At 41.1% G+C, this 12084-nt stretch overlaps 1 protein-coding gene across 2 annotated transcripts in view; it reads left to right on the forward strand.

Moving 5' to 3' along the window:
• LOC138526336 (G-protein coupled receptor family C group 6 member A-like) overlaps positions 1-12084 on the forward strand; it is a 420619-nt gene that overhangs the window by 242192 nt on the left and 166343 nt on the right. For both annotated transcript variants that reach the window (XM_069636952.1, XM_069636951.1), the window contains exon 4: positions 5066-5281. In XM_069636952.1, coding sequence (XP_069493053.1) covers positions 5066-5281 — 216 coding nt within the window. The remainder of the gene's footprint in view (positions 1-5065; positions 5282-12084) is intronic.

Raw genomic sequence — 12084 nt, forward strand, 5'->3', positions numbered from 1 at the left:
TTTCACCCAGCCCTTGCAATAATGCCATTCATGAGTTACAGGAATATTTCCATACCCACAATACTTTGTAGGCCAAGCAAATAATATTCCAAAATTGACCTTCCATTCAGGCTAAGTTTACCACTGCTAAAGTAGTAGATATCAAGCATGAAATATGCCTGCTTAAAATCCTTAGAGGACATATTGATAGGTTTGCAAAGTCACACTTGTATAGTAGGGGTAATTTAAACAGCGGTTTTCCTAATAGTAGAGACAAATAGAATGCAATTACTGTGGCTGGTGCATGCTTCAGTAGGTGGTAATTGTCTGTGTGCAGTGCTAATGCTATCTTCTGAGGTACACCTAGAAGGAAGTTGGGCAAGTGCACATGTGCACAATACAGAGGGACCATAGAGCCTCACACTATAAATCAGAGCTGAGAAAGTTTAAAGGAGAAGCAAGATCTACCCATGCACTAAGCCCAAATAACTTCACAATGGCAGTATGACTATCTAACGTGAAGTGATGACCAATCTTTCTAACCCAAATCTTTTTCTAAATTATTCTGTAGCAAAGGTTCCTTCTTTTTGGTGTGGTAACATTATTATGCTCATTCATTAAAACACTTTTGATATGGGTTGCAAAATCTTGGTGAACTACAGTAGATATTTTTTCCATTCTTTAAAAAGAAACAAGTGATACAATTTGTAATCACTGCTTAATCACTTACCTGCTTTCAATTGGGAAATTCTTTAGGAAGTTCTTATTGCTCAAACTGCAACAGTGGGCTGAGAGGAAGCAGCTTTTGCCATTTACTGTGAAATCTTTAATGAAAGAGCTACCTGCTCGTGACAGTTCTTTGACTGTATTGCATAGACACCATCATTTAAAATTGATGATGAACTGGAAAAATCTGGAATGCCTATGAAGTCTTATTCAGCTCTTATTATCAGGCCCCTTGTTGCAACTTAAAACTGAGCCAATGGATCACGTATAAACTACTTGATGTTTATGTGGCTGTTGCAAGTGAAACTGAGGCAATGGATTATATCATGAACACTATATAGTTTTCTTAGCTAATTTAGCACATCATAAACAGTGGCTTAGGCTCTTTCCTAACAAAGTTGGAAAATTGTCACTACACATTTTGGTATAAACAGACTATGCACATTTACACAATCCAACATGAACAACCATGCATTGAGAAACTTCATCTCTATATTGGAGAGGGCGTATTGCATAGAGTATTTACTAACAATGCAAACTGAAAATCTATTTAGCAGCCACATTTGTGATCCTGCCTACAAATGTGCATGTTTATTGTACTCACAATTTTTGACAGTCAAATGGCTTACTAGTACAGAAGAAGATCTTTGAGAAGCAGTTTCCCTAATGCATAATTGTTTTTTTGGTGAGAGGCTATTGAAAATTATCATAAAGGGTTTTCCAAGATTTGCATAAATCTGTCATATCACTATATCACTACACATCTAAAGCTGATTGCAAGGATGTTAAGGACACCATAGGTTTTCTCAAAGCTCAAAAGAAAAGGCATTTTCTGTGTTTAATATGTACTAGTTTTGATAACGTTTTGACCTGTCTATCTCAATATGTAATATATTGTTCAAAGTGCCCTTGCACCAATATTTAAATTGGAAAAACACTTTGTAAACTGAAGGATCATTTGAGTGAACATAAATCGAACATACATTTTGAGATCTTAATCTCAAGTGCAGAGTGACATAGTGTATCTGTGAGAAGACTAATTCGACTGAACTAAAAGCATGCATTTTGGAACCAAATCTGACACAATCCAGATATCGAGACAAAGTGAAGAGAATCACCCATACAGAAACATTTTGGACTCTCGGTTTTTATGGCTCATTTTCTGACGAATAAACAATTACCAAAGGCCACCATTTTTTTTAATGTTATTACATGTTATTGCCACCTCCGTTGAGCAGTAACTTTAAATCTGTTTGTAATGTTTATGAAACCAGGGTCATTGCATGGACCATGTCCTGTCTTAAGTTACTGTCATGCTTATGAGGAAACCATTTTTTCTGGATATAAACAAGTAAACGTTCTTAGCTTTTTGAATAATTTGGATCACCCAAAATAACCTGCGTGATGTGGTGCAATTACATTCTTTTGTTGCCTATGGTAATAATTATTTGTATACTATATTAACTTTTTTGGTGTTCCTGAGGATCTATCATCAGAAACGTGATAGTGATTAAGGTATTGGTTGTTTTTCATTTCGTGCACATGAAAATGTGCAAGGAAGTCCCAGAACTGTTTTGCTCATACATGAAAGATTGTACACATTCTGGAATGGGCAACATAAATCTCTGGGAAATTTACCAATAGAACATTGAACTAAGATTTTTGGAATTTCAGTAAATCTTCTTCCCAGAGAGTTGACTGCAAGTATCTGACAAAAGAATGTTTTGTTGCCATTAAAGTTAAGTTAGATCAAAGTTTGAGAAAGGCTGAATTTAAAAATAAAACATCAAAGAGAAGGCACTGGCACTTTCCTTGGATATTTCTTATAAACCGAGCCTAATAGGCAGGATGACCAGAAGCCAGATAACAAAATCCTTGGAAGCGCAAAGTTGCTTGGCATTAACACTAGGGCAAAGTTTGCTCTGTTTGTAAAAGCACTTGGGCATATTAGAAAACCATAGCACTATGAGAAGTGCAGTTTGACAAAGTATAAGCACCAGGGCTAAAATTATCCTAGTGCAAAAAGATACATTTTCGATGCATTTATGCATGAGGGCAAAGTTTGCCCTAGTGCTAATACCATTCTGTATTCTGGCATCTTTATTCTATCTCTTGCATTGATCAGGTGCACTGCTTTCTCGCTTCCAGTGTCCTGAATTCCTTTCCCCAATATTATCATTTAAATTGCCTTTTTTGCTTGATTTTGCAGCTGTAATCTTAGGTCTCTTTAACGCAAGGGGGCAGTGTGTCTCCTACATGATACATTTCTCCCAAGCACATCCCAGCACATTACTGTGTTCCCACCGTGCTGCGACCTTCACTTTTGCAAACTTTAAGAGATGCTATTTGTTATCATTTCTCTTCTTTAGGTCGGGAACCAGCTTCGCTCTGCACTCCTAACCCATCCCTGCACGGCTTTTTGCCTCTCCCTTCAAGGGCTCTTACAGCATCTGAGACAGGCAGAAATGCAGTGTATTCAACAAAAATATAAATGATCCTCTACGGTCTCATTTTCGAACCATCAAAAAACATGCTTTTTGCAATGTTGATCATTCTAAAATGGCGGCACACACTTCAGTTAATATGCGCCAGTTTATCAGTGCAAATGTATGTATGCTCCTCACTATTTACTATATTATTCTCTATTATGCTTCTATAAGCAGCTTTCCTTTCTACTGGATGCCCTATGCTTCTTCCTTTGTCCACAAATATAACCTTTCTTTACTAGTAATCACCTCTTCCATTCTCTACATGCTTTGGGTTTCTGTTCTGTATTTCTTCATTGCATGTTCTCAAAAATATGTCTAATCCTCTGTGAGCGTCACTTAAAGGCTAAATGCTAAATGTCATGCAAAGAGATAAGGTTGCTGACATTCTGCATCACTCATATTAAAGGCCACAGGGATTTCCTTACTTTGTACTTCCTCTCACATTTGGGCCGATGGACTTGCATCCATACAAAAGCGTGACGGTTTTAATTAGCGGTAAGGTTTTTTAATTTCTCCGACAACTGAGATTTCAGAATATACATTTTAAGACTGCCATGTCTAGTCTGTAAGAGTAGCCTACTCCAGAAAGGACCGTGGGAAAGGGGAATGTGAAAAGAGATGAACAGGGTAAGTAGAGAGTGATGGACCAGATTTCTGACCTTGTGTATATAACTAAACACTGGCCCCCTTTTGGGCGACATGTTCTAGGGATATGAGTATGGCATTGGCTCCGGGGTTATCAGACTTTGAGGTCTTCTGCAACACCCGAGTGTCATTTTAGCTGTGTGTGTTGAAATAGTGCAAATGTGAACCACAGACCCTTCCAATTACTACCTAGCCAACGAACTAACCAAAAACAACCAGGCACATTGGACGGTAAAGCTGGGAAGAAGTACAGGCACTCCAGCTAAGACTCATCTGGAAGCAAAGCACTTTGTTGGACTGCTTGGAAGTACTTGATGCCTGGTAGAAGTTTCATGGGGATGGTTATAATGGTGTGGAAGGATGGACTCCTCTCTACCCTTCTGAACTTGGGCTGCAGTTACCAGGTCCTTTTCTTTTTTAGAGATGACAGCAGGGGGATCTTAAGTCCAGTAAGGGTGCAGAGTCTTCTTACCATTTTACATTTGGAGGTGTAATTTTTTCATTATGTGTGAGTGATGTGGGGTGTTTATTCCCTTGGACAATGATGACTGCAGACATATTGTAGGCATGTTTAAGGGTGGCCATGGTTTTTGTTTCAATCATAGCTGAAGTTCCCTGTGCAGTCACTTGTGCATGCTAATGAGATACCAAACATCCAGATCATAGTGCCTACTGCTTTGTCAAAGTGTTTGTGCCTTTCCACCGCCCGCCCGTTTGCATGATGTTGCACAAGTACTTTATATAGGTTTGGACACACATATCTCCTGAATACTTTATGATCCCCTAATTTACGGATTTATCATTGACTTCAGGCCATTTGTTTACAATGGTTGGGATTATTTATTTATTTAGTGTGCATTTTTAGGCGCTTATACAGTAAGTCAATTCTGTTTCAAAGGGATCTATGTGATCACTGCGACCTCCATTATTGTGACGCCGAAAATGCTCACTTTTTAAAATTATATTTATTTAACCCCCTTTACACCACATAGATATGCAGGGTGAGACCCCCTGCAGCCTCCGATTTGACTATAACATCACATACCCAGCACATACATGTGTTGTAAGGGTGGTGTTAAAAAAAGTCAGAGCTTTTGGCCGTCGCAATTTTGTAGGGTGACATTTTGGCCCATTACCATTCAAAGTAATGTTCTTTCTATGATAAATAGCCTACATCTTCTAAATATGTTCTAATAACATCAAACATATGTTTTTCTCTTTTGCAGCTGCTTGGTGAACTATATAAAATAAACATCACTCAAAAGAACAATAAACCATTTTATTTTAATCCAGTTGGAGATGGCATCAATGGATATGACATACTAACCTGGAACATGGTAAACGGAAGTATGCAGTTCACAATTGTTGGTACATATGAACTTGAAGGAAGTAAATTAGATTTTAATCGTTCCATGATTTCTTGGTACCCAGTGGCTAAACAGGTAAGCACATTGAGTTTTTACCAATTTATCTACTTTGATGTTGACTGTTTGACACACTATGTCATGCTATGTCTCACCCTAACCTTGAAGTATGTAGAGAAAGCCCTATGACGTTGGAATTATTATGCATGTTTTTCCAAATTCAGTTCCAGACTCAACCTCTAGACTAAAAACTCCCCCATAGAAGCCGAGAACATGAGTGCAGAGATGGCAGTTGACTTACTCCTTGAACCAAGGGGGAAGGAGTGGCATTTTGTGCCCGTGGATATTCTGCTTGTATTTGTATGAAGGCGACCGGAAATTAAAAACAAAAATAAAGGATGGAGCACTGTGTGCTTTCAAATCCTTGCTGAGATAGGGCTTCTGGCTCCTTTCCTGTTGTGCTGAGACTCAGTGGAGTGTTAGCATGTAAAATTAGCAAGTGCTGGTCACTTCAAATTAGGAAGGCCGCCTCATCAATGGACCAGGAGAGCATTAATTGCGGGGTGAAAAGGGAGGAGTGGACAGGAAAAAGCTATTTGGCAGGCACAGAGGAAGAAGAAGTGGGAAGGTGGAGATCAAAAAGCAGAATGCTGAGGAAAGACAGCTCAGCCAGTTAGGTGACTGTTGCTGAAATGTTATATGTTTAGACCTGCTTGTAAATCCTATGGGCCAGATTCTCAACACTTTGTGCCAAAAATAGTGGCAGCGCAATTCATAAAAGGCATCTGAATGAGTGCATTTTGCAGCACTTATTATTCAACGTACAGACATATGTAGACATTTAATGGCAATCAATGCCCTTAATATTTCATTATAGGAATATCTGTTATAAAAGAAATTGATCAATTCTCATATGATTCATTTTTGCACCAAATCTAAGTCATCTACAAAGTGACACAAAGTAGAAAAGAAAGGTTTGTAGAAAGCTAAACTTTGCAAAGTATGATTAAAAACAAGTATAATTGAAGATACAACAACATTTCACAGAAAAACATAAATGGAATTGCAGCAATTTTGACAAAAAATCAATAAAATGTTAGAGTAAAACAATTGAGTACGTAGTAAAACTTAGTACAAACATTCAAAGTACCAATTAGGTACAGCTAATCATGTACAGAGCTGTTGTAACACATGGTTTGATTCCATATAACTCCCAATAGGTTTCAGACAGGGTTAACATAATACTGCCCTTTCAGCGAGGACAAAATATATCGCCTTCCTCAGGCCATACTTCATTGGACCCTGTATCAAAAAACGAAAGGTGTGAAAGTGTAGTCAAAACAATTGGATAGGAAAACAAAGCTCGATTCCCAGAAAGAAGAAATGGGCTCACCACTAGTTCCAGAAGGGCAGTCGAGTAATTTTGATAGTAGACTGCTGAGGTGTCTTGTTCTTTTGAGTCTATAGTTGTCCCATGCATTCAAGATCTAGACATTAATGAATGCTCAATCAGAAGTGAAATCCCAGAGTGGGTCAACTCTTTTCCATATTGTAGTCGCTCACAATATATTTAACATACCTGGCATGTGTTGGTTTTAACATGGGACATGGACGCCAAAGGGTACATCTAATGCAGCAACATATGAAAGGAAATATCCCAAACATTTACCAAAGCCTTATATCAAGCATTGAAGAAAGAGAAAACATCTTGGACAGTAATGTACATATGTTAGGGGCATATCTGTTAGTAGTACGAAAAAACCCTACTGATGGTGTAGGGAATCTCACAAATTCACATGATTTATAATCTAAAATGGGGAACAAAAGAAGAAAAGGATGGTCTATAAAACTGTTGGACCAACCTGATGATCCTACTATCTACGTTGGCTATTGCCTATGTACTTGTGTGTCAATGATCTACGAATGATAGTAACCTTAAGCCCTTCTGAACTTTGAAGGGACTTCCAGATCTGGTTTGCTGAATGCAGCTCGGTCAGTGCCAGAAAGATACGCAAACCAAGGAAAGGTATTTGGTTACCTATGGGATATAATGACATTATCAAGTGGGTGCACGATGATGCCACAAAGCATACCAAATGTAACATGTTACACTGTGGGCTACACTGTACTCTCTTACAATGAGTAGGGTTCTCAATAATTGTTCATAGCTGTATTACAGGCTTGTGTGGACAGTTATTATAATTATTATAATTGTTCTTGTATAGCACGCTTAATACCAGAGACTAGTTTCTAAGAGTTTGAGTGGGTCTCAAACTTGTGTTGCTCTGCATTGTCTTTCTTCCAGGACAAGCGTGTTGCCCCCGAGCTATCCACCGAGCCTCCCTGGCCCATACTAATTTGCTTGTATGTATACTAGGACCAAAAAGAGAAACGTGTAGGGGCAAGAAAATTGATAAAACACAGTGGTATTTTTTGATACACAATTATTACTGTTCATATTTGGGACAGAAGCATGACATGATTTTCTGTGGCTCTCTCTAGGACAGCTCAATTGTTAAACAAAAGACCCCAAGTGTTAGAGGAAAGAGTGTTACACATATTTCCTGGGCTATGGATACCATATAGGGGGTTGAAAATGCACAGACATTAGTTTCAAAGATAGTAACATTTCCCACTACTACCCCTAGGTCTTATCAATGTGGCGAGTGATAAAGTCAAAAGAGGAACATATGTCAATGCCAATATATATATGTCAATGCCAATATATATATATATATATATATATATATATATATATATATATATTCAAATCATAAATTGCCCATTAAGGCCTTGAAGATGTATATGCATCCTGTGTATCCATCTTGATTAATTTGCTAGAAGCAGCTGTTGCAGATTGTAATAGGACACGATGGTGTCAATGATCCACCATTTTAGGTTGTCCAGGGAGTTTTTATGTAGCAAGGAATGAGAGAATAGTGTGGCACTAATATTTTTGTTTTGCACCTAATCCTAGACCTATGTTCTGAAATGTGGATTTGTACTGCCTGCATTGTTTGTTCACTATATCTCAATTTACATGGACATTCAATGCAATCGATTACTTTTTGAGTTTTGCTATTGGTAATTTACCTTAAATACCATGTCTTCACTCCAAAAGTGAAGGAGGTTGCTTTTTGTGAGAATTTGCAAACTGAACAGAGTCCACAAGGGAAGTGGATAACTATGCGGCGCAGGTCCCACAATGTGTTTTTTGTTGTTTTTTTGGCAAATTAGGAATGGCCCAACTGGTCTCTCAAATTCCTAGATTGTTTGAGTGCAAACATAGGGTAACCTAACATTCACTATCGATCTAATACTTTCTAATCATTTTAAGATCAAAAGTGTGTGAGCAGTGGGTAATTACATATGTCATTCTGGATTTTTTTGTCGATTTGTTGTGAGGTGAGAGAAGGGTTGTATCTAGCCCTTTTCTTAGACTTTACCTCTAATTTTTAAACGTTCATCCAAGATCTCTTCATTATGGTTGAAGTCATAGATTGCTGTACAATTTTGGCTTGGTCTGAGATATTGGTGAAAAGGCAGATTATCTTTAACACTGCAGGGATGGAAGCTCTTATAATGTAGTAGGGTGCTCATATGCTGGGTTTATGATACAATGTTTGCAGGAAAACATTGTCTTTTTAAAAAATATATTTTATTGGGTTTTTTAACAATACAACAATTATTATCATTAATGCACCCATTGAGAAATCTTAAATGTCCCCCTCCCTCCCCTCCTGCCCAACTTTCCCAAGACTACAGTTGTCCATCTTCAGTTCAGCGTATACCGGGTGCCCATCATGGGCTGCCTGTGTAGTCGGTGGAAGTTGCTTCCTCTCTTGGATAGAACAATGACACCATGAGCGCCACCCGTTGTTGTAGGTCCTGGCTAGTGTCCAGTTTCTGATCTCTTTGGGCATTTTCCCATGCTCCAGTTTCTGGCGCCGTCCACTTTCGGAGATCCTCCCACCACAATGTTACGCTAGTGGTTTTGGAGCTTTTCCACCCCATGGCTATGCGTCTCTTCGCTAAGATGTACATTAGGTCCATGAGCCTATTCACAGGTTTGTTCTTTTTGTTTTGTTGTATCTGCCCAGGATGCTCGCCTTCGGTGACTGTACGTCCAAGGTAATGTCCGCTTCGGCTACCTTAGCTGCGATTTGGGACCAGAAGGCTGGTATGGTCCGGCATCCCCAGACCATGTGGGTCATTCCCATGCGGGGTTCGTTGCATTTAGGGCACTCTATGGTTCTCACCCCTTTAAATTTGGAGATGACTTCTGGTGTGAGGTATGCTCTGTTGATGATATAGAACTGCATATGTTGCAGTGGGGCGTTTCTGGATACTTTTTTATGATAGTGTGTTATAGATTCCCATTCCTTATCCTCAAATTGAAGACCTAGCTCCTGTTCCCATTTCTCTTTGCACTTGAGGTCTTGTTTGGTTGTGCTGTCTAGCAGTGTCTCATAGAGCCTCAAGGTTTCGTGTCCACCCTCAGCAGCGTATAGCATGTTTTCTATGCTTTCATGCCGGTTTCGGGGTTCTCTATTTCAGGCCATCTGTTTGTAAGCCTTCTTGTTACCGCTCTGTGGAGTAGGAACTGCCCTATTGGCAACCCTGAGGTCTCATTTAGCTCCGCAAAAGTTAAGATGCCTTGGTCGTCCACTAGGTCTCCCAGGGTGGTGACTCCATAGGGTTCCCATAAGTTTCTTATCTCCTTCAGGCCCCCCGGCCTGTTCGTCATGATTGCTGCTATCAGGATCTGGGGGGATCTGGGGGGAAGATGGGTCATTTGTCTTTGTGGCTTTGCAAGCTCGTTTCCAGATCCTGGATCCCCGGCTTCATTAGGTATGGGTTGTGCGGATTCGCACTATCTGGGGTTGAGTGTCCGTTGTGGTTTCGCCTGCCATCCATTGTATTACGTGTTTCAGTTGGCCTGCCAGATAGTATAGATCAAAGTTGGGGATTTTCAGGCCTCCCTTGTCATAGGGTCTCTGTAGCACCTCTAGTGCAACTCTATGCCTCCCTCCCTGCCACAGGAATCTTCTGCAAAGTTTGTTTAGGTCTTTGAAGAACTGCTGTGGGATGTTGAAAAGGACAATGGTGAAAAAATGTAGGAGTCGGGGCAATGCAACCATCTTGGGGAGCCCTGCTCTACCTGCCACTGAGAGTGGGAGTCTGCCCCAGAAGTCCATGGATTTTTTTTTATCTTTGGCTCTCACCGTGTTCAGGGTGTGTTCAGTTTTAGGGTCTCGGTGAATGGTTATCCCTAGGTATTTGAAGGAGGTGGTTTCCCATCTAAAGGCCATGGTTGGAAGGCTTTCTTCTCCGGCATTGCTTAGTGCTGCAAGACGGAAGAGGCATGATTTATCGTGATTAATTTGAATCCACATGTATCTATGGAACGCGTCTAAAGTCTCCAGTATGTATGGTAGTATCTGTTCTGGGTTGTTTAGGTAGAGGAGTGTGTCATCTGTTTACATAGAGACCAGATGGGTCACGCCGTCTATCACTATGCCTCCGTCCCCCATACTCCTGTCGTAGGTATGCTGCTACGGGTTCTATTGCGATGATGTATAACATGGGGGAGAGCGGACATCCCCGTCGCGTGCCCCTGTAGAGATGCCATTTTTCAGAATAGGTATTGCTCGTTCGTACTCTAGCTGTGGGTTCAGTGTATATGAGTTTGGTCCACTTTAAGAAGGCCGGACCTATTCCCATCTTAGTCATGGTGGCGTGCAGCCAATTCCACCATGCCTTGGTGGTGTCTAAGGATGCCACTGTCAATTTCCTAGGTCTGCCATTGGTGCGGTTTATGACGTGGTGTAGTTTGCATAGGTTCTCCGTAATAGTTTGCCCAGGCACATAACCAGTCTGGTCATGGTGGATTAGTAGCGGGATCGCTTTCCTCAGCCTCCTCGCTAGCAGAGCTGTCAGAATCTTGTTATCGGCGTTTAGCATAGATAGGGGCCTGTATGAATCGCACTCAACTCCATCTTTACCCGGCTTCAATAGTGGGATAATTATGGCTTCTCTCATGGTGTCTGGGAGTAGGCCTATTTCGTATGCTTCATTAAACACTTGGGCTAGGAGAGGTGCCAGAGTTTCCTCGTATGTTTTATTAAATTCCCCTGGGAGCCCATCTGTTCCTGGGACTTTCCCAGGAAACAGGGATCTAATGGTGGCCGTAACCTCTGCTGGGGTGATGGGTTTGTCCAGGGCCTCGCCCATATGCGCATCCAATTTGGGTAGCCTGATGATGCCCAAGACGTCCTCTATTTCAGTGTCTGTGGGCGACGGGAGGTCGGTAAAAGGGCTTGGTCGTACCCAGTGAACGCCAAGTTTATCTCAGCCTGCGTGTCTACTACTATGCCGTCAGGCCTGCAGACTTGGCAAATGGGCTTCCTGGGGACTTCGCATCTGTAGAGGCAGGCTAGTAGCTTCCCCGGTCTTTCCCCCAGGGCGTGACTTTGTTCGATGTGTTTTATGTAGCTGAGTTTACCTAGCTTTTCCCAGTGCACTAGGCAGGCTTGTTTAAGATCTACTACTTTTTGTATGTGGACTGGGTCCGGGGAGGCCTCGGCTTCTAATGCCTTCAGCTCTTCCTCAGTGCGTGTCAGTAAGGATACTATGGACTTCTGGGCTCCACCTATAACTGCGATAATTCCCCCCCCCCCCTCATTACCACCTTGTACGCCTCCCAGGCTGTAGCAATGCGTTGCACGCGATTTTCATTTATTTGCCAGTAGTCTAGTGTGCTCTTCCTAATCTGTTCGCAGAAGGCCTCATCCAGCAGGGCTTCACTTCTGGGCCTCCACGTGGGCGCGGGGAGACTGGGTGTGAGCACCGTCCAAGTGGTTATTAATGGGGAGTGGTCT

The sequence above is a fragment of the Ambystoma mexicanum genome, chromosome 7p, assembly GCF_040938575.1.
Source record: "Ambystoma mexicanum isolate Mex_15411 chromosome 7p, UKY_AmexF1_1, whole genome shotgun sequence".
NCBI classification, from domain to species: Eukaryota; Metazoa; Chordata; class Amphibia; order Caudata; family Ambystomatidae; genus Ambystoma; species Ambystoma mexicanum.